This window comes from Ranitomeya variabilis, chromosome 1 (genome assembly GCF_051348905.1).
Source record: "Ranitomeya variabilis isolate aRanVar5 chromosome 1, aRanVar5.hap1, whole genome shotgun sequence".
Classification (NCBI taxonomy): Eukaryota; Metazoa; Chordata; class Amphibia; order Anura; family Dendrobatidae; genus Ranitomeya; species Ranitomeya variabilis.
Window position 1 is genome coordinate 832,080,405 of NC_135232.1, and position 24,758 is coordinate 832,105,162.

General features: G+C 42.7%; 1 protein-coding gene across 2 annotated transcripts in view; it reads left to right on the forward strand.

Annotated features, from left to right (window-relative positions):
- CCDC158 (coiled-coil domain containing 158) overlaps positions 1-24,758 on the forward strand; it is a 175,097-nt gene that overhangs the window by 17,609 nt on the left and 132,730 nt on the right. For both annotated transcript variants that reach the window (XM_077275754.1, XM_077275763.1), the window contains exons 6-9: positions 697-1,006; positions 3,857-3,930; positions 5,974-6,075; positions 22,744-22,846. In XM_077275754.1, the coding sequence (XP_077131869.1) occupies positions 697-1,006; positions 3,857-3,930; positions 5,974-6,075; positions 22,744-22,846 (589 nt within the window). The remainder of the gene's footprint in view (positions 1-696; positions 1,007-3,856; positions 3,931-5,973; positions 6,076-22,743; positions 22,847-24,758) is intronic.

The following is a 24,758-nucleotide window of genomic DNA, read 5'->3' on the forward strand; positions in this document are numbered from 1 at the left end:
GCCAGCCCCTCATATGTCCCCATAGCCTGCCCCTTATGTGTCCCCCATTCATTGGCAAAATATAAAAAAAGCTCATACTGACCTAATCTAGGCTCCCTATACACTGCGACCGCTGACTCCTCTTGCTTCCTGTATAGCAGTGGATGCTGGATGGAGTGATGACGTCACCATATCGCACCATCTGACACCCCCTGCATGTGCCGTCTGCAACAGGGTCCTGGCCGGAAATGGTCTGTGTCCTGCTGGAGTTCCCAGCAGGGCAGGCAGCAGATTACAGCTCCTCTGCTCCTGTCCCAGGTGGCTTTGACATCAATTGAGTACCGTGAGGGAGCGACGGCCGGGGCGCAGGAGAGAGGGGTGAAGGGTGTTAGTGACTGACACCTTCGTGCCTGCGCCCCAGCTGTCACTGTGCTGAATGTCTGTGGCCGGAGTAAGAGGCTGGGCGGCCGTGTGGAGGCAGGAGGCAGCGCCCTAGGCAAGTGCCTACTCTGCCTACCCATCGTTCCGACCCGGTAGCCATGCATTGTCTTTTTGTGATAACTGATTGCTAATGATTAGAACAGTCAGAGCATGGGATCATTAGCTTCAGAATGGCTCGCCTTTATCTGAGAAAGCAAGTATTAGCCTTTGAAAGAAAATATTGCCAATATTTTATTGTATGAATGTTGCTGTTTTATTTATAAATGTTTAATCCAGACAAAAAGGTTCAATTAGCCAAGAAGAAGGAAATAAAGCAGATCTCAGAGTGCAGGAACTAGAGAGCACTAATGTGATCCAGGAGGAGATGCTGACACAGGCTCGGGCTTACACTGAGCTCTTGAAAGAGAAATTACAGAAACAGAATCAAATACTCCAGGATACCCAGAAAGCATTCTTCATATTCAATGAGAAGTCTCACAAGAAGGTGGAAGGCAGCTTTGACCTCAGTAACCTTGGCATAGTTCTGGTCCAAACACTTCAGGAGCTTTCTGATGAGGTGTCTTTTCTCAAATCAAAAATACAACCTGTAAGTAATCTTTTTTGTTTCCATTTTCTTATTTTTTAATGGGAATCTGTCAGCAGGTTTTTGCTATGTAATCTGAGGACAGCATAATGTGGGGGGTAAAACACTGAATTCAGCAATGTATCACATGTCAGGCTGTGTGATGTTGTTAATTTACACTGAAGGTTTTATTACCTGGTGATTATCATTGCCTAGACTACAGGAAGGCGGACACTTGTCCGACTCCGCACCTCCTGTGATAAACAGCTCACTGTATATAGACAATGTAACTACAGACATTAGCAAAAACCAACAAAAATACAAGTGACATCATAGTAATAGATATCAAAGCATGTTAAACAAATATTGTCACTGTAAATGGGACATATATATGGCCAATCATCAATTACAAAACTAACACAACACAAACAAAGGATGATAAACAGGCCCAAGATATAAAAGGGTATATTTTATTAGACACAATTTTAAAATACAAAGGTATAAATAGTGGATAAGACCACAGTGCAAAATAGCTATAGAAACGGGATGGGTGTACCGCGACTGAATATAGGAAATTTACAGATACAGTTGTGCAACGGCGCACATCAATGAAGATATATAGATTATTCTATTACCTCCATATATAGCACATGGAACATATAATCAAATGATAGCACCACAAATCATGATGAAAAATATATGTAACGGCGCAAAATCATATAACATACCAGTGTGGAGAGTTGCCAAATACTCGTCCGGCTAGCAGGAGGTATAGACAAAAGCCAGCGGTCACCACATCACCCCGACGCGCGTTTCGGCGCACAGCCTTCGTCAGGGGGACTACAGGAAGGCGGACACTTGTCCGACTCCGCACCTCCTGTGATAAACAGCTCACTGTATATAGACAATGTAACTACAGAGCCTGGTGTGGGCAGACACAGCTTTCTCATCTCTGCTCCATTACTAAATCTAGGATCTTTGATTGTGTCAGAACCAATGCACTCAGCAAACTAAGGCTACTTTCACACTAGCGTCGGGCCGAGGTTCCCGACGCTAGCATTGTCAACGCTGCACAACGGGTGCAGCGGATGCATTTTTCCAGCGCATCCGCTGCCCCATTGTGAGGTGCGGGGAAGTGCGGGGAGGTGGGGGCGGAGTTCCGGCCGCGCATGCGCGGTCGAAAAAAGCGGACCGTCGTGAGCAAAAAACGTTACATGTAGCGTTTTTTGGTCCTGACGGTCCGCCACAACACGGTGCAACCGTCGCACGACGGTTGCAACGTGTGTCAATCCGTCGCAATACGTCGCTTAATGTAAGTCTATGGGGAAAAAACGCATCCTGCAAGCACTTTTGCAGGATGCGTTCTTTCGGCAAAACGACGAATTGTGGCAGATTGAAGTTAACGCCAGTGTGAAAGTAGCCTAAGTGACTCACGGTTGGATTCAGGGTCTCTTTGCCTATATCGTGCTGCTCTTAGATTGCATTACAAAAAAAATGCTAATAGATTCTCCTTTAATTGAACTGTGCTTTAAAAGGGAATCTATCAGCAGTTTTTTGCTATGCAATCCAAGAGCAATATAAAGTATGGGCTGAGACCTTGATGCCAAAGATGTTAAATTTACAAGATCTGCAGCACAGAAAATTGTGATTGTATCAAATTGACACAGTGCAGACCAGCAAGTGATACATCACTGGAATCAGGCTCTCTGCCCCTACATCATGCAGCTCTCAGATTACATAGCTAAAACCGGGTGACAGATTCCCTCTAATTGTTATATGGGAAAAAGCTATTACTTAATTAGCCAGTTCACACTTAGGCTATGTGCACCCGTTGCGGATTAGGCTCAGGAATTTCTGGTGCGGATTCTGCATCTCTTGGCAGAAAACGCAGGTGCGGATTTGTCGCGTTTTTTGTGTGGATTTTGTGCGTTTTTGGTGTGAATTTGCTGCTGATTTTTTGAGGATTTACTGCGTTTTTTACCCCTGCGGATTTCTATAATGGAATGGGTACAAAAACGCTGCAGATCCGCAAAAAAGAAGTGACATGCTACTTCTTTTAATCCGCAGCGTTTCCGCACGGAATTTTCCGCACCATCAGCACAGCGTTTTTTTTTCACATTGATTTACATTGTAATGTAAATCACTTGCGGATCTGCAGCGTTCTGCACCGCAATAAACACTGCAGATCCGCAGGAAATCCGCAACATGTGCACATAGCCTTATACAGTGCTCCACGCTGAGCAGTATATTTCAATTTTCATTGGAATTCCCAAAAAAACTGTATTCCAACCACATTTTTGTGCATGTCTATAAAAGAGGAATTCTGCCAAAACATAGGTAAGGGTTCTGTAGAATGCAGTTTTCCAGGGATTTTGATGGAAAACCCAGACGTAGTGCTTAGCATAGAGCACTGAATAAGTCTGAACATAGCCTTACCTGTATTTAAGAGGTTATTTATTTATTTTTTTAAGTCTGGAAGTTAGTAAAAAAAATTAAACAATACTCACCTTATTGTGCCCATCGACGCTCCTATTCTAAAGTTGTCCAATCCTTCGCCTATCTTTATAATGTCCTGCAACAGGGACATTTGGCCACTGCAGCCGATCACTGATTGCAGTAGTAACCCACTACAGCCAGTAATTGGCCACGGCCATCATATGTCTATGTGACAGGACAACGCGAGTTCCGCTAGAAGCAGACAGGTGAGGAACTAAGGAAGTTTGGAATGGAATCAGTGAGGTTAGTATTGGTGAGCCATTGTGTTTGGGGATTCCTCACCCTTGTGCTAATCTTCAGATATGTTTTAGGTCAAACCTGTAGAACTGAACAAAAAGTTCATTTCTTGAACTCCAAAGTTTCTACTTTTCATTATAGGCAGAAGATCAACTTAATATTCTGAAAGGGGAATTAAAAGATAACGAGGCATGTCGGAAGCAGCTACAAGAAAGGTGAATTTTACTGACTCATTAGTTTAGAAAAACAAGACTGTTTTCTTCTTGTCTCTGGGATATCTGGTATTGCAGCTTGACCCCAAAACCAGACATGGCTCATAGACAAGAATAATTCTGTTTCTAGAAGGAAGTACAACTTCTGCGAATATCAAGATAACTTCAGGAATTAAATGGGTTTCCTGGCCTTAGGCTACAAGTCTGCAGTCTCTCTATGTAACTGCAGACTTGTGGATCCTCACATCATACGGGCACGTGACCACAAGTATGTGATTTGCCTACATGCGGACATATGCCAAATGGATGGATGTTGCCTCGCTCAATGCAAGTGTACTGAGCGAGGCCAGACACAGCCTAGTCAGAATGTGGTCGGAAGTATGTTCCTTGCACGTGCGATGTGATGATTCACAAGTCTGCAGTCACATAGAGGGGCTGCACACTTGTAGCCTAAGGCTGGACAACCCATGTAGGTATCACACAAATAGCTTCAAAATCTAAAAATGCTATTAGGTAAAAAAAATAGGCCATCATAAGAGTTCAAAGAGCTCTCAAGGATCACCGGGCTCAGTGGCTCGTTAAGTCTACGTCGGCAGAGCTGTTGTGCTCAGGGATTGGCTATGGTGATATTGATGTGCAATTATTATTATTATTATTATTATTATTGCTGTAAAATAAATCAGGGGAGCAGCGGCGGAGATTCAGCTCTGGACCTGGGGAAGGTGAGTCATTTTATTATTTTTAATATGGATAAAACGATTTTGTACAGAAACTTGAATCGGGAACACTTTTTTAAATATTGATGGCCTGTGCTAGTAAGTATAGGACATACATGTTTGGTTGGGATTAGCACAATGAAAGAGTTGCGGCTTACAGTCAGCTGTAACTGGTACTAGGTGTGTGTCCAATTCCCTCAATGGGCCAAGATAATATCACTAGACACAACTTCAAGCATTGCTCTGCCTGTGTAAAATTAGCTATCATGATGATGGTCCATCAATGTTTTAAGGTTTGTCCCCACTCTGTAAATGAATGTACCTGGCTGCAGGTTATTATAAAGGCACAGCACAAGCCATAGTTACCTTCCCCAGGTCCACCTGTGAGCCTCTCTGGGAGCTGCGGCACAGACTTTCCCGTTGACCTGGGAAAGGTAAGTACAGCGCGGTTTGTTTCTTTATAATAACCGACACTGAATGACATTCATTTACTCAATGAATTTAAAGGCGTTTTTCTGGTCCAAATCGGTAATGCTGCAGTTATTCTGTGTGACTGCAGACTTATGAATGTGCAAAGCTTTGCAGATTTCTGGGGGTATGTATGGGTTACGCAGTTAGGCCCACTGGACAGCTGCCTCACTAGACGGCGTGCAGCATGGGCGCAATACAAGTGTATGGAACGAGGACGCACCCACTGGCCAGGGGTATGTATAAGGCCGGGGTCACACTTGCGTGTGTAATGCGAGAAACTTGCGTGAGTCTCTCACATCAATACCCGGCACTGCCTCCGGCACTCAGGAACTGAGCGTGCGGCTGCATAGAAATACATGCAGCTGAAAACTCCGGTCCTGAGTGCCGGGTATTGATACAAGAAACTCGCATGAGTTTCTACCATTACACACGCAAGTGTGACCCCGGCCTAACTTATACATACCCTGCGGTCCCAGGTCAGAAACTGGCGAATCCCCTCAGTGCACAGTGTGTACTCTAGGGGGATTCATAAGTCTGCAGTCACACAGAGTGACCGCAGACTTATCGATTTGGACCAGACAGCCCCTTTTATTGAGCTCATTTTAACTAATTAGCTACTTTTATTATTTTAAATATGGGAACAATGATTTTGTACAGAAAGTTGAAAAGATACAACTCCTTTAGGTCTTGGAGGGCTCCTTGAATAGCTAATTTTTCAATTAATCTAACTCATGTTGACATCTTCTCCTGAAGCGTAGTTCTCCTACCCTGAAATCCCTGCACTTGCTTGTTAATAATGCTTAATGTGCATTTTGAGTTTGTATTCAAAGATTTCTTTATTTGCTTCTCTTTTGATCAGTTATGACAATCTAGTTAATGAGCGTGAACAGGAGAGGGCGCTGTTGGTTGCTGAAATGAATTCTGTCAGAAGCCATTCAAAGAGCATGCTGGAATCATCTCAGTAAGTCTAGGTATCCTGTCTTAGAAATGTAAATGGATTTTGCCTCATCATTTATGTCAAATGTTTATTATAAAATTATACATAACTATATATACCAACAAATAAAAAATAATGCTTTTATTGCAAAGTGATGTTATTCATAGTGTTTTTTATCCTGTAGCAACACATGAGTGAAAATGAAAGTTCTGCTTTTAGTCAAGCTACCTGTAGGTACACACTGCAGCAAAGATTTTGGCCCACTCCAACATACAGATCTTCTCCAAATCTTTCAGGTTTTGGGGCTGTCTTTATGAAACATTGACTTTCAGCTCCCTCCAAAGATTTTCTATTGGGTTCTATTCTGGAGACTGGCTAGGCCACTCCAGGATCTTAAAATGCTTCATAAAGAGCCACTCCTTAGTTGCCCTAGCTGTGTGTTTAGGGCAATTGTCATGCTGAAAGACCCAGATACGACCCTTCTTCAGTGCTCTTACTGAGGAAAGGAGATTGTTAGCCAAAATCTTGCAATACATGATCCCATCCATCCTCCCTGCTATACGGTGCAGTCGTCCTATCCCCTTTATAGAAAAGCACCCCCAAAGTATGATGTTTCCTCACCATGCTTCATGGTTGGGAGGGTGTTCTTGGGGTTGTATTCATCCTTCTTCCTCCAAATACAACAAGTCTAGTTTATACCAAAAAGTTATATTTTGGTCTCAACTGACCACATGACTTTCCCCCATGCCTCCTCTGGATCATCTAAATGGTCTTTGGTAAACTTCCAACAGGCCTGGACAAGTGTTGGCGTGAGCAGAGGGACCTTGCATTCCTTGCAGGATTTTAATCCGTGACTGTGTAGTGTGTTATTAATGGTAATGTTTGAGACTGTGGTCCCAGCTCTCTTCAAGTCATTGACCAGGTGCTCCCATGTAGTTCTGGGCTGATTCCTGACCTTTCTCAGAATAATCCTTACCCCACTAGGCTAAATCTTGCACGGAGGCCCAGACCGAGGAATACGGATAGTCATCTTGTGTTCTTGTTTGAGGGATATTCATCCATTCTTCCTTGGAAAACTCTTCCAGTTCTGTGAGATTCCTGGGTCGTTTTGAATGCACTGCAATTTTGAGGTGTAGTCCCAGATTTTCAACAGATCAGGGCACTATGAGGGCCATTGTAAAACCTTCATCTTGCGCCTTTTGAGGTAGTCAATTGGGGATTTTGAATTGTGTTTAGGATCATTATCCATTTGTAGAAGCCGTCCTCTTTTCAACTTCAGCTTTTTTACAGATGTTGTTATGTTTTCATCAAGAATTTGTCAAAATTTAAATGAATCCATTCTTCCCTAAACCCGCGAAATGTTCCCCCTGCCTTTGGCAGTAACACAACTCTAAAACATGATTGATCCACCCCCATATTTAACCCCTTTACCACTAAGCCTGTTTGCACCTTCATGACCTGGCCAAATTTTACAGTTTTGACCAGAGTCACTTTATGAAGTAATAACTCTGGAACACTTCAATGAATCCCACTGATTCTGAGAACGTTTTTCTGATATTTTGTACTTCATGATAGTGGAAAAACTTCTTTGCTATGACTTGTGTTTGTTTGTGAAAAAATTGGAAATTTGGCGAAAATTTTAAAAATTTTCTAATTTTTATGCCCTTAAATCAGAGAGTTATGTCACACAAAATAGTTAATAAATAACATTTACTACATGTCTACCTTACATAAGCACAATTTTTTAAAGCAATTTCTAATTTTTCTAACAAAATTTACAAGACTATTATTTTAGGGACCACATCACATTTGAAGAGACTTAAAAAATTACCCAAAAGTGACATCATTCTAAAAACTGCACCATTTGAAGATACTTAAAAAATTACCCAAAAGTGACACCATTCTAAAAACTGCACCTCTGCCCAAAACCACTATCAAGAAGTTTATTAACCCTTCAGGTGGAATTCACAGGAATGTGAAAGGAAAAAATTAACATTTAACTTTTTTTCACAAACATTTTTCCTTACCCAAATTTCTTTATTTTCACAAGGGAAACAGGAAAAAATGGACCGCAAAATTAGTTGTGCAATTTTCTCTGAGCACGCTGATGCTCCATATGTGGGAAAAAAGTACAGTTTTGGCACATGGCAGGGCTAGGAAGGGAAGGATTACCATTTGACTTTTTGAACGCAAAATTGGCTGAAATCAAAAGCAAACGCCATGTTCCTTTTGGAGAGGCCCTGGTGTGCATTAACACTGGAAACCCCCCACAAGTGACTACTTTTTGGAAACTAGACCCCTCAAGGAACTTATCTAGATGTGCAGTGAGTGCCTTGAACCCCAGGTGCTTCACAGAATTTTATAACGTTGAGCTGTGAAAATAAAAAATCAAATTTTCTTGCAAAAAAGTTAATTTAGCCCCAACTTTTTTTATTTTCACAAGGGTAGCAGGAAAAATTTCACCATACCATTTGTTGTGCAATTTCTCCTGAGTGTTGTGAACTCCGTTTTCAGGCTCCCTCTTGTGGTCACAGATGGTATTGTGTGACTTTGGTTTTTTGGCTCCCCCTGGTGGTTTGGTTTATTATCCTGCGGGTCTGGCTGGATCAGCTGCCTCGTTATTCACCAGGGAGGCTCCTATTTAGCTCTGATTCACTTCCACTTGTTGCCGGCTGTCAATGTATTCAGTGCTATTCTGATTACTCCTGATTATCTCGTTTTCTGCCTCTTCAGGATAAGCTAAGTTCTGTTTGAATATTTTTTGCTCATCTGCCTGCAATATGATTTCTGTGTATGATGAGTCTAGTCCAGCTTGCTAATATGTGATTTCTTGTTGCTGGTAAGCTCTGGGGTACAGAGTTGCTTCCCCCGCACCGTTAGTTGGTGCGGGGGCTCGAGCAATCTCTGCGTGGATATTTTGAATAGGGTTTTTTTTATTGACCGCACAGTTCCCTTCCTATTTTCTGCTATCTAGTATTACCGGGCCTCATTTGCTAAATCTAATTTCATCTCTGCGTTTGTGCTTTCCCCTTAACTCACCGTTAATATTTGTGGGGGGCTATTCTATATCTTTGGGGTCATTCCACTGAGGCAAGAGAGGACTTTCTTTCCCTCCAGGAATAGTCAGTTTCTCAGGCCGTGAAGAGACGTCTAGGATTTTCAGGTAACGTTCCACGGCTACCTATAGTTGTTTGCGGATAGGATCAGGTTGCGGACAATCTAGTTACCACTTCCCCAGAGCTAGTCGTCTGTTCAGTTACTTAGCTAGTCCGACCTGCGATCCTTGCCACTAGGATCATAACAGTACAGCCGGCCCGTAAAGTGTTAATTGCATGGCAGAAGCAGGAGAAAAGAAGCTTGGAGAATTTTTTTTTTTTTTGCTGCCGTGTGTCTAGCTGCTGTGTGTCTGGCTTCTCTCCTCCTTTTAATCTTGGTGTGGCTCTGAGTTCAGCTGCTGATATGGATATCCAGAATTTAGCCTCCAGTGTAGATCATCTTGCTGCAAGGGTACAAAGTATTCAGGATTTTGTTGTGCACAGTCCTATGTCAGAGCCTAGAATACCTATTCCGGAGTTGTTTTCTGGAGATAGATCTAGGTTCCTGAATTTTAAGAACAATTGCAAATTGTTTCTTTCTTTGAAACCTCGTTCCTCTGGGGATTCTGTTCAGCAAGTTAAGATTATTATTTCTTTCTTGCGTGGCGATCCTCAAGATTGGGCTTTCGCATTGGCTCCAGGGGATCCTGCATTGCTCAGTGTGGATGCATTTTTTCTGGCCCTTGGATTGCTCTATGAGGAACCTAGTCTTGAGAACCAGGCTGAAAAAGCGTTGTTGGCCCTCTCTCAGGGGCAAGATGATGCAGAGGTGTACTGCCAGAAATTTCGGAAATGGTCGGTGCTTACTCAATGGAATGAGTGTGCTCTGGCTGCAAATTTCAGAGAAGGTCTTTCTGAAGCCATTAAGAATGTCATGGTGGGGTTCCCTACGCCTGCAGGTCTGAATGAGTCCATGTCTCTGGCCATTCAGATTGATCGGCGTTTGCGGGAGTGCAAACCTGCACACCATTTGGCGGTGTCTTCTGAACAGACACCTGAGTCTATGCAATGATAGAATTCTGACCAGAAGTGATCGGCAAAATTATAGACGGCAAAATGGGTTGTGCTTTTACTGTGGTGACTCAGCTCATGTTATCTCAGCATGCTCTAAGCGCACAAAAAAGATTGATAAATCTGTCACCATCGGTACTTTATAGCCTAAGTTTATTTTGTCTGTTACCCTGATTTGTTCCCTGTCATCTTACCCGGTTATGGCTTTTGTGGATTCAGGTGCTGCCCGGAGTCTGATGGATTTGTCATTTGCCAGGCGCTGTGGTTTTGTTTTGGAGCCTTTAAAATTCCCTATTCCACTAAGGGGAATTGATGCTACACCATTGGCTACGAATAAACCTCAGTACTGGACACAAGTGACCATGTGCATGACTCCTGTTGATCAGGAGGTGATTCGCTTTCTTGTATTGCATAATTTGCATGATGTTGTCGTGTTGGGCCTGCCATGGTTGCAGACTCATAATCCAGTCCTGGATTGGAAAGCAATGTCTGTGTCAAGTTGGGGTTGTCAGGGAATTCATGGCGACGCTCCTGTGGTGTCAATTGCTTCATCCACTCCTTCTGAGGTCCCTGCGTTTTTGTCGGATTACCAGGATGTATTTGATGAGCCCAAACTCAGTTCTCTGCCTCCTCATAGGGATTGTGATTGTGCTATAAGTTTGATTCCTGGTAGTAAGTTTCCTAAGGGACGACTTTTCAATTTGTCAGTGCCGGAGCATGCTGCTATGCGGAGTTATATAAAGGAGTCTTTGGAGAAAGGACTTATTCGCCCCTCCTCCTCCCCTCTTGGGGCGGGGTTCTTTTTTGTGGCTAAGAAGGATGGTTCCCTGAGACCTTGTATTGATTATCGCCTTCTAAACAAAATCACGGTCAAATTTCAGTATCCTTTGCCATTGTTATCTGATCTTTTTGCTCGCATTAGGGGGTCTAGTTGGTTCACCAAGATAGATCTTCGTGGTGCGTATAACCTTGTGCGTATTAAGCAGGGTGATGAATGGAAAACTGCATTTAATACGCCCGAAGGCTATTTTGAGTACTTGGTGATGCCTTTTGGACTTTCTAACGCTCCTTCTGTCTTTCAGTCCTTTATGCACGACATCTTCCGCGAATATCTGGATAAATTTATGATTGTGTATCTGGATGATATTCTGTTTTTTTCGGATGATTGGGAGTCCCATGTTAAGCAGGTCAGGATGGTGTTTCAGGTCCTGCGTGCCAATGCTTTATTTGTGAAGGGCTCAAAATGTCTTTTTGGAGTCCAGAAGGTTTCTTTTTTGGGTTTCATTTTTTCTCCTTCTGCTATTGAGATGGACCCAGTCAAGGTTCAGGCTATTCATGACTGGACTCAGCCTACATCTGTTAAGAGTCTTCAGAAGTTCTTGGGTTTTGCTAATTTTTACCGTCGCTTCATCGCTAATTTTTCTGGTGTTGTTAAGCCATTGACGGATTTGACCAAGAAGGGTTCTGATGTTGCTAATTGGTCTCCTGCGGCTGTGGAGGCCTTTCGGGAGCTGAAGCGCCGGTTTTCTTCGGCTCCGGTCTTATGTCTTAGGTCTTAAAGCAACATGCCCGCTGCCTTGGGGTTATCCTTGATTCCGAGCTTTCATTCACCCCCCACATCCGATCACTGGCTCGCTCTTCTTATTTGCATCTCAAAAACATTTCAACAATTCGCCCTTTTCTTACTTTCGACTCTGCAAAAACTCTTACTGTTTCTCTTATTCATTCCCGTCTGGACTATTGTAACTCTCTACTAATCGGCCTCCCTCTTACCAAACTCTCCCCACTCCAATCTGTCCTGAATGCTGCTGCCAGGATCATATTCATCACCAACCGTTACACCGATGCCTCTACCTTGTGCCAGTCATTACACTGGCTACCCATCCACTCCAGAATCCAGTACAAAACTACTACCCTCATCCACAAAGCACTCCATGGCTCAGCACCACCCTACATCTCCTCTCTGGTCTCAGTCTACCACCCTACCCGTGCCCTCTGCTCCGCTAATGACCTCAGGTTAGCATCCTCAATAATCAGAACCTCCCACTCCCGTCTCCAAGACTTTACACGTGCTGCGCCGATTCTTTGGAACGCACTACCTAGGTTAATACGATTAATCCCCAATCCCCACAGTTTTAAGCGTGCCCTAAAAATGCATTTGTTCAGACTGGCCTACCGCCTCAACGCATTAACCTAACTATCCCTGTGTGGCCTATTAAAAATAGAAAAAAAAACAAACAAAAAAACACATAATCAGGTTCCTCGCATCGTGTTCTCATACACTTTATGCAGTTAATAGCACTCTGTGTCTGTACTGCTACATACTTAGGCAGTTAACTGGTTCATGCAGCTGTACATGAACACCCGAGCCTTACACTATGGCTGGTCCAAATAACTAAAGCAATTGTTACCATCCACCTCTCGTGTCTCCCCTTTTCCTCATAGTTTGTAAGCTTGCGAGCAGGGCCCTCATTCCTCCTGGTATCTATTTTGAACTGTGATTTCTGTTATGCTGTAATGTCTATTGTCTGTACAAGTCCCCTCTATAAGTTGTAAAGTGCTGCGGAATATGTTGGCGCTATATAAATAAAAATTATTATTATATTATTATTATTATGTCAGCCAGACGTCTCCCTTCCTTTCCAGGTCGAGGTTGATGCTTCTGAGATTGGAGCGGGGGCTGTTTTGTCGCAGAGAAGCTCTGATGGCTCTGTGATGAAGCCATGTGCTTTCTTTTCAAGAAAGTTTTCGCCTGCCGAGCGGAATTATGATGTTGGTAATCGGGAGTTGTTGGCTATGAAGTGGGCATTTGAGGAGTGGCGACATTGGCTCGAGGGAGCTAAGCATCGTGTGGTGGTCTTGACTGATCACAAGAATTTGATTTATCTCGAGTCGGCCAAGCGGCTGAATCCTAGACAGGCTCGTTGGTCGTTGTTTTTCTCTCGTTTTGATTTCGTGGTCTCATACCTGCCTGGTTCGAAGAATGTGAAGGCTGATGCTCTTTCTAGGAGTTTTGTGCCTGACTCTCCTGGTGATTCTGAGCGAGCTGGTATCCTCAGAGAAGGGGTGATTTTGTCTGCCATCTCCCCAGATTTGCGACGAGTGCTGCAGGAGTTTCAGGCGGATAGACCTGACCGTTGTCCACCGGAGAGACTGTTTGTCCCGGATAGATGGACCAGCAGAGTTATTTCCGAGGTTCATTATTCGGTGTTGGCAGGCCATCCTGGGATTTTTGGTACCAGAGATTTGGTGGCTAGGTCCTTTTGGTGGCCTTCCTTGTCGCGGGATGTGCGTTCCTTTGTGCAGTCTTGTGGAATTTGTGCTCAGGCTAAGCCTTGCTGTTCTCGTGCCAGTGGCTTGTTATTACCTTTGCCTGTCCCGAAGAGGCCTTGGACGCACATTTCCATGGATTTTATTTAAGATCTCCCTGTCTCTCAGGGAATGTCTGTCATTTGGGTGGTGTGTGATCGTTTTTCTAAGATGGTCCATTTGGTGCCCTTGCCTAAGTTGCCTTCCTCCTCCAAGTTGGTTCCTCTGTTTTTTCAAAATGTGGTTCGTTTGCACGGGATCCCTGAAAATATTGTTTCCGACAGAGGATCCCAGTTTGTGTCTAGATTTTGGCGGACCTTTTGTGCTAAGATGGGCATTAATTTGTCTTTTTCGTCGGCCTTCCATCCTCAGACGAATGGCCAAACCGAGCGCACTAATCAGACTTTGGAAACCTATTTAAGATGTTTTGTTTCTGCTGATCAGGACGACTGGGTGACTTTTTTGCCATTGGCCGAGTTTGCCCTTAATAATCGGGCTAGTTCTGCTACTTTGGTTTCGCCATTTTTTTGTAATTCAGGGTTTCATCCTCGTTTTTCCTCGGGTCAGGTGGAGCCTTCTGACTGTCCTGGAGTGGATGTTGTGGTGGATAGGTTGCATCAGATTTGGAATCATGTGGTGGACAATTTGAAGCTGTCACAAGAGAAGGCTCAGCGCTTTGCCCACCGCCGTCGCTGTGTGGGTCCCCGACTTCGCGTTGGGGACTTGGTGTGGTTGTCTTCTCGCTTTGTTCCTATGAAGGTCTCCTCTCCTAAGTTTAAGCCTCGGTTTATCGGTCCTTATAAGATTTTGGAAGTCCTTAACCCTGTGTCTTTTCATATGGACCTCCCGGCATCGTTTGCTATTCATAATGTGTTCCATCGGTCGTTGTTGCGGAGGTATGTGGTGCCTGTGGTTCCTTCGGTTGAGCCTCCTGCCCCTGTGCTGGTTGAGGGAGAATTGGAATACGTGGTGGAGAAGATCTTGGATTCTCGTATTTCTAGACGGAGGCTTCAGTATTTGGTTAAGTGGAAGGGCTATGGTCAGGAGGATAATTCCTGGGTTGTCGCCTCTGATGTTCATGCGGCCGATTTGGTTCATGCCTTCCATGTGGCTCACCCTGATCGCCCTGGGGGTTTTGATGAGGGTTCGGTGACCCCTCCTCAAGGGGGGGTACTGTTGTGAACTCCGTTTTCAGGCTCCCTCTTGTGGTCACAGATGGTATTGTGTGACTTTGTTTTTTTGGCTCCCCCTGGTGGTTTGGTTTATTATCCTGCGGGTCTGGCTGGATCAGCTGCCTCGTTATTCACCAGGGAGGCTCCTATTTAGCTCTGCTTCACTTCCACTTGTTGCCGGCTGTCAATGTATTCAGTGCTATTCTGATTACTCCTGATTATCTCGTTTTCTGCCTCTTCAGGATAAGCTAAGTTCTGTTTGAATATTTTTTGCTCATCTGCCTGCAATATGATTTCTGTGTATGATGAGTCTAGTCCAGCTTGCTAATATGTGATTTCTTGTTGCTGGTAAGCTCTGGGGTACGGAGTTGCTTCCCCCGCACCGTTAGTTGGTGCGGGGGCTCGAGCAATCTCTGCGTGGATATTTTGAATAGGGTTTTTTTTATTGACCGCACAGTTCCCTTCCTATTTTTTGCTATCTAGTATTAGCGGGCCTCATTTGCTAAATCTAATTTCATCTCTGCGTTTGTGCTTTCCCCTTAACTCACCCTTAATATTTGTGGGGGGCTATTCTATATCTTTGGGGTCATTCCACTGAGGCAAGAGAGGACTTTCTTTCCCTCCAGGAATAGTCAGTTTCTCAGGCCGTGAAGAGACGTCTAGGATTTTCAGGTAACGTTCCACGGCTACCTATAGTTGTTTGCGGATAGGATCAGGTTGTGGTCAATCTAGTTACCACTTCCCCAGAGCTAGTCGTCTGTTCAGTTACTTAGCTAGTCGGACCTGCGATCCTTGCCACTAGGATCATAACACCTGAGTATGCCGATACCCCCTATTTGGAGAAAACTACTGTTTGGGTGCACAGAAGGACTAAGAAAAGAAGGAGTGACGTTTTGGAATGCAGACTTTGATGGACTTGTGTGCGGGTGTCATGTCGTGTTTGGAGAGCCTCTGGTGTGCCTAAACAGTGGAAAACCCCCAGAAGTGACCCTATTCTGGAAACTAGACCCCTCAATAAATTTATCTAGATGTTTGGTGAACACCTTGAACCCCCAGGTGCTTCACAGAATTTTACAACGTTGATCTGTGAAAATTAAAACACTTTTTTACCCCCCAAACTGTTATTTTTAGCTCCAATTTCTCCATTTTCACAAAGATAACAGCAGAAAATGGACCTCAAGATTTGTTGAGTGTTGAGTACGCTGATACCGCATATGTGGTCGAAAACTACTTTTGAGGCACAATGCAAAGCTCAGAAGGGAAGAAGCGCCATATTGGAGTTCAAATTTTGCTGGAATGGTTTGAGGGTGCCATGTCACATTGGCAGAGCCCCTTAAGCACCAGAGCAGCAGAAACTCCCCCATATATGACCCCATTTTGGAAATTATACTTCTTTGGGAATTTATCTACAGTTGTAGTGACAATTTTGACTCGATGGGTGTTTTCCAGAAATAAGAAGCAGTAGATTTTGCTGAGTAAAAATTGCAAACTTCTATTGTAGTGCCCAGTAAATTGTAGTGACACGTACATGATTCCCAGCTCATGTTTCTGGAGGTACGTACTCGTAAATTAGGCGGTCTTCCATCACTACGGAATTGTTAAACTTGTGGACGCTAATTGTGGTTTAGGCACACTGCAGCTCAGAAGGGAGATGGGAATTTGGATTTTTGAGAGTAGAATTCTGTGGATTTCTTTTGAGGTGTGAGGAGCCATAGCGCTTTTCCAGAGCATTTATACTACCAGTAATGTTGAAGCCCCTATATTTCCATTGACAGATGACGAACCTGAGTGGGGACTTGCCATGTTTATGGATTGAGTTGAAGCTTCTATTGGGAACATTTGAGATCACATTTATCCATCACTCTACACTGAGCACTTATTTTGGAGTTTCCATCTAAATCTCCGAATGACATGATTCAGATGAAACCCCCAAGGGATCCAATCACTATAATTAGGCAGTAGAGTTACTCTGGACTCTGTCTGGTCTCTATTCAGTGGTGTTCTTCTTTTCAGAAGTGCACAAAACTTTTATGCGTCCCTAAAAAGACAGACACTGCAAGATCACAGGCCAGACAGCGTCGTCAGTGATTCCATCTGCTTAATTATAGGGAATCTTCCCCTGGAGTTCGATCTGAATTATGTATTTCAGAGATTTACATGGAATCCCCGGTTTATTCGCTCAGCGCAGAGGGCAGGATAAATGTGCGCCGAGCCTTACTGCAATCTTTGGGAGGCAGAATGAAAAAATCAACAGCAGGTGAAGAATTGATTTTATTTATTTTTTACTCATTCTCTCATGATATAAGTGATTAGATGACTTTATTCTTCGGGTCAGTGCGATTACAGCGATACCAGATTTATATAGTTTGTTTATGTTTAGCTGCTGACATACACTAAAAAACACTTTTTATTGCAAAAACTAGTTTTTCTATGGCCATATTTTTATAGCTATAATTTTTCAATTTTATGGCCAACAGAGTCATGTGATGGCTTGCTTTTGTCTGGACGAGTTGACATTTTTATTGGTACCATTCTCGGTCACATAACATTTTTTGATCGCTTTCTATTCCAATTTTGGGAAGCAAAATAAACAAAAACCAGCAATTCAAGATTTTTTTAATTTTTTATTATGCCATTTTGCATATGGTAAAATTGATAAAGCAGATTTATTCTTTGGGTCAGTACGATTACAGCAATACCACATTCATTTGTTTTTATATGTTTTGGCACTTTTACACACAAAAAAAACTGTTTTTAAAAAAATATATTTTTGCATTGCTTCATTCTGAGAGATATAAAAATGTATTATTTTTCCGCTGGTGGAGCTGTATGATGACTTGTTTTTTGCAGGACAAGATGATGTTTTAAGCGATACAATTTTTAATTACATTCGTTTTTTTAATCACGTCTTATTCAACTTTTTGTTCGTCGATACGATGAAAATATCATTTATTTACCCCCTTTTTTTTTGCAAAGTTCACTGAAGGGGTTAAGTAGTGGGACAGTTTTATGGGTCAGGTTGTCCTGGCAATACCAAACTTGCACTTTTTTTATATATAAAAATAGAAATTTATCAGTACAATATATAAAAAAAAAAACAATATAAAAAATAAAAAAATTAGCATATAGTGTTAAATTTCATTATTTACCATAATGTAATGATTACAATTAAACTTTCATATATTATAGATTCATTATCCACCAACTGAAATTTGTCAGGTCTTTTATTGTTTTAATACTGATGATTTTGGCATACAACTCCTGATAACCCAAAAAACCTGTCTCAATAAATTAGCATATTTCACCCGTCCAATCAAATAAAAGTGTTTTTTAATAACAAACCAAAAAACCATCAAATAATAATGTTCAGTTATGCACTCAATACTTGGTCGGGAATCCTTTGGCAGAAATGACTGCTTCAATGCGGCGTGGCATGGAGGCAATCAGCCTGTGACACTGCTGAGATGTTATGGAGGCCCAGGATGCTTCAATAGCGGCCTTAAGCTCATCCAGAGTGTTGGGTCTTGCGTCTCTCAACTTTCTCTTCACAATATCCCACAGATTCTCTATGGGGTTCAGGTCAGGAGAGTTGGCAGGCCAATTGAGCACAGTAATACCATGGTCAGTAAACCATTTACCAGTGGTTTTGGCACTGTGAGCAGGTGCCAGGTCGTGCTGAAAAATGAAATCTTCATCTCCATAAAGCATTTCAGCCGATGGAAGCATGAAGTGCTCCAAAATCTCCTGATAGCTAGCTGCATTGACCCTGCCCTTGATGAAACACAGTGGACCAACACCAGCAGCTGACATGGCACCCCACACCATCACTGACTGTGGGTACTTGACACTGGACTTCAGGCATTTTGGCATTTCCTTCTCCCCAGTCTTCCTCCAGACTCTGGCACCTTGATTTCCGAATGACATGCAAAATTTGCTTTCATCAGAAAAAAGTACTTGGGACCACTTAGCAACAGTCCAGTGCTGCTTCTCTGTAGCCCAGGTCAGGCGCTTCTGCCGCTGTTTATGGTTCAAAAGTGGCTTTACCTGGGGAATGCGGCACCTGTAGCCCATTTCCTGCACACGCCTGTGCACGGTGGCTCTGGATGTTTCCACACCAGACTCAGTCCACTGCTTCCTCAGGTTCCCCAAGGTCTGGAATCGGTCCTTCTCCACAATCTTCCTCAGGGTCCAGTCACCTCTTCTCGTTGTACAGCATTTTCTGCCACATTGTTTCCTTCCAACAGACTTACCTTTTGAGCTAGTACAGCCATGAGTCTTCTTGGGAATGATGCAACAAGTTTTTCACACCTGGATTTGGGAATCCTCTGCCATTTTTCCTTGCAGATCTTCTCTAGTTCAGTCAGGTTGGTTGGTGAACGTTGGTGGACAGCCATTTTCAGGTCTCTTCAGAGATGTTCAATTGGGTTTAGGTCAGGTCTCTGGCTGGGCCAGTCAAGAATGGTCACAGAGTTGTTCAGAAGCCACTCCTTTGTTATTTTAGCTGTGTGTTTGGGGTCATTGTCTTGTTGGAAGGTGAACCTTCGGCCAAGTCTGAGGTCCAGAGCACTCTGGAAGAGGTTTTCATTTAGGATATCTCTGTACTTTGACGCATTCATGTTTCCTTTAATGACAACCAGTCTTCCTGTCCCTGCAGCTAAAAAACACCCCCATAGCATGATGCTGCCACCACCATGTTTCACTGTTGGGATTGTATTGGGCAGGTGATGAGCAGTGCCTGTTTTTTCTCCACACATACCACTTAGAATTATCACCAAAAAGGTCTATCTTCATCTCATTAAACCAGATAATCTTATTTCTCATAGTCTGGGAGTCCTTCATGTGTTTTTTTAGCAAACTCTATGCGGGCTTTCATATGTCTTGCACTAAGGAAAGGCTTCCATCGGGCCACTCTGCCATAAAAACCCAACTGTTGGAGGGCTGCAGTGATAGTTGACTTTGTGGAACTTTCTCCCATGTCCCTACTGCATCTCTGGAGCTCAGCCACAGCGATATTGGGGTTCTTCGTTTCCTCTCTCACCAAGGCTCTTCTCCCACGATTGCTCAGTTTGGCTGGACGGCCAGGTCTAGGAAGACTTCTGGTGGTCCCAAACTTCTTCCATTTAAGGATTATGGAGGCCACTGTGCTCTTAGGAACCTTGAGTACTGCAGAAATTCTGTTGTAACCTTGGCCAGATCTGTGCCTTGCCACAATTCTGTCTCTGAGCTCCTTGGCCAGTTCCTTTGACCTCATAATTCTCATTTGGTCTGACATGCACTGTGAGCTGTAGACAGGTGTGTGCCTTTCCAAATCCAGTCCTAACAGTTTAATTAAACACAGCTGGCCTCCAATGAAGGAGTAGAACCATCTCAAGGAGGATCACAAGGAAATGAACAGCATGTGACTTAAATATGAGTGTCTGAGCAAAGGGTCTGAATACTCATGTGACATTTCAGTTTTTCTTTAGTATTAAATTTGCAAAAATTTCTACATTTCTGTTTTTTTTCTGTCAAGATGGGGTGCAGAGTGTACATTAATGTGAAAAAAATTAACTTTTTTGAATTTACCAAACGGCTGCAATGAAACAAAGAGAGAAAAATTTAAAGCAGTCTGAATATTTTCTGTACCCACTGTATAGTCGTCCAAGGAGGGGTTGAGGGCATGTAGACATCAGAGGACAGGTTCAGGGCATATAGATGTCACAGGAGATGCTGGTAGCATATAGACATCATAGAAGGTATATAGACATCATAAGTCGGGCCGGGGGCATATAGATATCACGATAGGACTATTTAGACATCAGAGGATGGGCTGGGGCTGCTGCTGGCGCAGGTGGGACTGGAGCACAGAGTGTGCTAACTCCAAGGTAGATCAGCGTTTTTGGTGCATGTGCGCATAGTCTAAGGAGCAATTTAAGGGCACCCACTGGTAGCAAAATGCAACCGCCTACCCGAGCACTGCTGTCACAGGGAATCTGCCCGGGGCCGCAGAAAAGGACAGCTGCTTGCAGCCTGCGGGGTCCCCACCCATGTTTTAGGTAATGTTACGTGCAAGTAGGAGAGATTTAAAAATGGTTTATTTTGAAACAAATTACAAAATACAGTGAGGGAATTAAGTATTTGATCCATTGCTGATTTTGTAAGTTTGCCCACTGACAAAGGCATGAACAGTCTATAATTTTAAGGGTAGGTTAATTTTAACATTGAGAGATAGAATATCAAAAATAAAATCCAGAAAATCACATTGTGTAAGTTACATAAATTTATTTGTATTTTGCAGTGAGAAATAAGCATTTGATTGCTCTGGCAAACAAGACTTAATGCTTGGTGGCAAACCCTTGTTGGCAAGCACAGTAGTCAGACATTTTTTGTAGTTGATGATGAGGTTTGAGCACGTCAGGAGGAATTTTGTCCCACTCCTCTTTGCAGATCATCTCTAAATCATTAAGATTTTGAGGCTGTCACTTGGCAACTCGGAGCTTCAACTCCCTCCATAAGTTTTCTATGGGATTATGGCCTGGAGACTGGCTAGGCCACTCCATGACCTTAATGTGCTTCTTTTTGAGCTACTCCTTTGTTTCCCTGGCTGTATGTTTTGGGTCATTGTCTTGCTGGAAGACCCAGCCCCGACCCATTTTTAATGTCCTGGCGAAGTGAAGGAGGTTGCCACTCAGGATTTTACGGTACATGACTCCATCCATTTTCCCATTGATGCAGTGAAGTAGTCCTGTGCCCTTAGCAGAGAAACACCCACAAAACATAATATTTCCACCTCCATGCTTGACAGTGGGGTCGGTGTTCTTTGGGTCATAGGCAGCATTTCTCTTCCTCCAAACACAACGAGTTGAGTTAATGCCAAAGACCTCAATTTTTGTCTCATCTGTCCACAGCTCCTTCTCCCAATTACTCACAGAATCATCCAGGTGTTCATTGGCATACTTTAGATGGGCTGTACATGTGCCTTATTGAGCAGGGGTACTTTGCGGGCACTGCAGGATTTTAAACCGTTTCGGCGTAATGTGCTATCAATGGTTTTCTTGGTGATTGTGGTCCCAGCTGCCTTGAGATCGTTAACAATTTCCCTCAGTATAGTGTTAGGCTGATTTCTCACTTTCCTCATGATCAAGGATACCCCACGAGGTGAGATTTTGCATGGTGCCCCAGATCGATGTCAATTGACAGTCACTATGTATTTCTTCCATTTTCTTACTATTGCACCAACAGTTGTCGCCTTCTCACCCAGTGTCAAACTTATGATTTTGTAGCCCATTCTAGCTTTGTGCAGGTCTATGATCTTGTCCCTGACATCCTTATAAAGCTCTTTGTTCTTGCCCATGTTGTAGAGGTTAGAGTCTGACTGATTAATTGAGTCTGTGGACAGGAGTCTTTTATAAAGGTTACTACAGTATGTAAGACAGCTGTCTAATGCAGGTAACAAGTTGATTAGAAGCGTCTAACTGGTCTGCAGGAGCCAGAACGCTTAATAGTTGGTAGGGGATCAAATACTTATTTCTCACTGCAAAATGCAAATAAATTTATATAATTTATAAAATGTGATTTTCTGGATTTTAGTTTTGATATTCTATCTCTATTTATGCAAATTGTCTCTTCAGAGAGGAAGAGAACTAGAACTCTAGTGCCACCTATTGGAAGTAGCAATCCTACAAGTCAATGTCGACCCTTTAACGAGCCTTGTCACATGACTTAGGATAATAAATAGCCAAACAGAATCTCAATTGCTTAGCATGTTAATCTCCACAAGAAGAAACAATACTTCTTGGATATTCTATCTCTGAATGTTAAAATTAACCTACCCTTAAAATTATAGACTGTTCATGTCTTTGTCAGTGGGCAAACTTACAAAATCAGCAATGGATCAAATACTTACAGTATTTCCCCCACTGTATATGTGTACATAAGACTACATTGTGATTTTGGGAATAACCCTTTAACATTTAAACAATATGAAGTATGTGGAACTCCAACTGCTGTATGGATTTATTAAGAAATAGGTAGAGAACTGTGAACCTATTCAGATAAAGCAGTAAAAGAAACAAATGATGTGGGGGATAGATATTTGATTTAGTGTGATTTTTTTTTCATATCAGAGATCAAAATGCAAAGCAAGCAGAACATATCACAAGTTTGGAATCAAAACTTGCCCAGCTGCAAAATGACCTGCAAAATTGTAAGAAAACGTATAAAGACAAGGTAAGAAAGTAATCATACAGAGGCCCTGTAAAAAGATGACTGCAAAAATAAAATTCGCAAAATTCAGGTACATTGGGTAATCTAAGGGACTCATAACAGGGACAGCTAGATCGTTTTTTGTATTTATTTTTGTTTGTTCCTGGGAAACCTGTTTAGCCTATTAAGTACACAAACCAATTCATATTACTCGGAGAGGGCTCGTCCCCTTTCCACTTTTTGAAACATTGTGTTTGCCGTAATAAAAATTACAAAATCTGTTGGTAGTCAACCTCCCGTGTCCAGCGCTTTGTTACCTCCTCTTCTCTGGTGATAGTGTATAGGCTGTAGCAGTGATGTCATGTCTACAGCACTTCATCCTATCACTGCGCTCAGCGACTCATGGCGTCTACATCAGCAGCCTATACACAGTCATCAAGTGGTGGCGGAGACACAGCAATGGGGTTGGGGAGGTAAAGTACCAGCTGATTTTGTTATTTTCACCACAGCAAGCACACACACAATTTTACAAAAAGTTGAAAGTGTTTCCGTTAAGAAAAATTTGTTGGCAATATGTTACACTGTAGTACATAGAAATCTTTGAAATCGGAGGTTTTCAAGACGTGAATGCATCTTTCCTATTGTCTGGCATTATTTGGAAAACTACAATGCAGTTAGTGAGATGCTCTCTGTATATGTCCATGAGATTTCGTTAATTAGTAAACTGATTTTTTATTCTATAATTGTTTATTTTAATGCTATTTTACATTTTTGTAGTGAGGCTTGTGTAACACTTCTGAGATGTAAATGACCTGTAGGTAAATAAAAAGAAAAATCTTTTTAGATTCTAGATTTTTCTTTAGTGTTTGATAGTGTGTACTTTATTTTATATGGGATGTGTGTGTAAATGTACTATATGCAGGTGCTTTTCACAAAATTAGAATAACATCAGAAAGATAATTTATTTTGGTTCTTCAATACAAAAAGTGAAACTCATATATTATATAGAGTCATTACAAACAGAGTGATCTATTTCAAGTGTTTATTTTTGTTAATGTGGATGACTATGGCTTAAGGCCAATGAAAACCCAAAAGTCATTATCTCAGTAAATTAGAATAATTTATCGCTTCAGCTTGAAAAATGATATTAAAATCCGAAATGTTGGCCTATTGAAATGTATGTTCAGTGAATGCACTCAGTACTTGGTCGGGGCTCCTTTTGCATCAATTGCTGCTTCAGTGAGGCATGGCATGGAGGCGATCAGCCTGTGGCACAGCCTGTGTCATGGAAGCCCAGGTTGCTTTGATAACAGCCTTCAGCTCATCTGCATTGTTGGGTCTGGTGTCTCCCATCTTCCTCGTGACAATACCCCATAGATTCTCTATGGGGTTCAGGTCAGTCAAGTTTGCTGGCCAATCAAGCACAGTGATACTGTTGTTTTTAAACCAGGTATTGGTACTTTTGGCAGTGTGGACAGGTGCCAAGTCCTGCTGGAGAATGAAACTTCCATCTCCAAAAAGCTTGTCGGCAGAGGGATAGCATGAAGTGCTCTAAAATTTCCTGGTAGAAGGCTGCGCTGACTTTGGTCTTGATAAAACACAGTGGACCTATGCCAGCAGATGACATGACTCCCCAAACCATCAGTGATTGTGGAAACTTCACACTAGACCTCAAGCAGCTTGGATTGTGCCTCTACACTCTTCCTCCAGACTCTGGGACATTGATTTCCAAATGAAATGTAAAATTTACTTTAATCTGAAAACACCTTGGACCACTGAGCAACAGTCCAGTTCTTTTTCTCTTTCCCCCAGGTAAGACACTTCTGGCGTTGTCTATTAGTCATGAGTGGCTTGACAAGGAATGAGACACTTGTAGCCCATGTCCTGGATACTTCTGTGCGTGGTGGCTCTTGAAGCAATGACTCCAGCAGCAGTC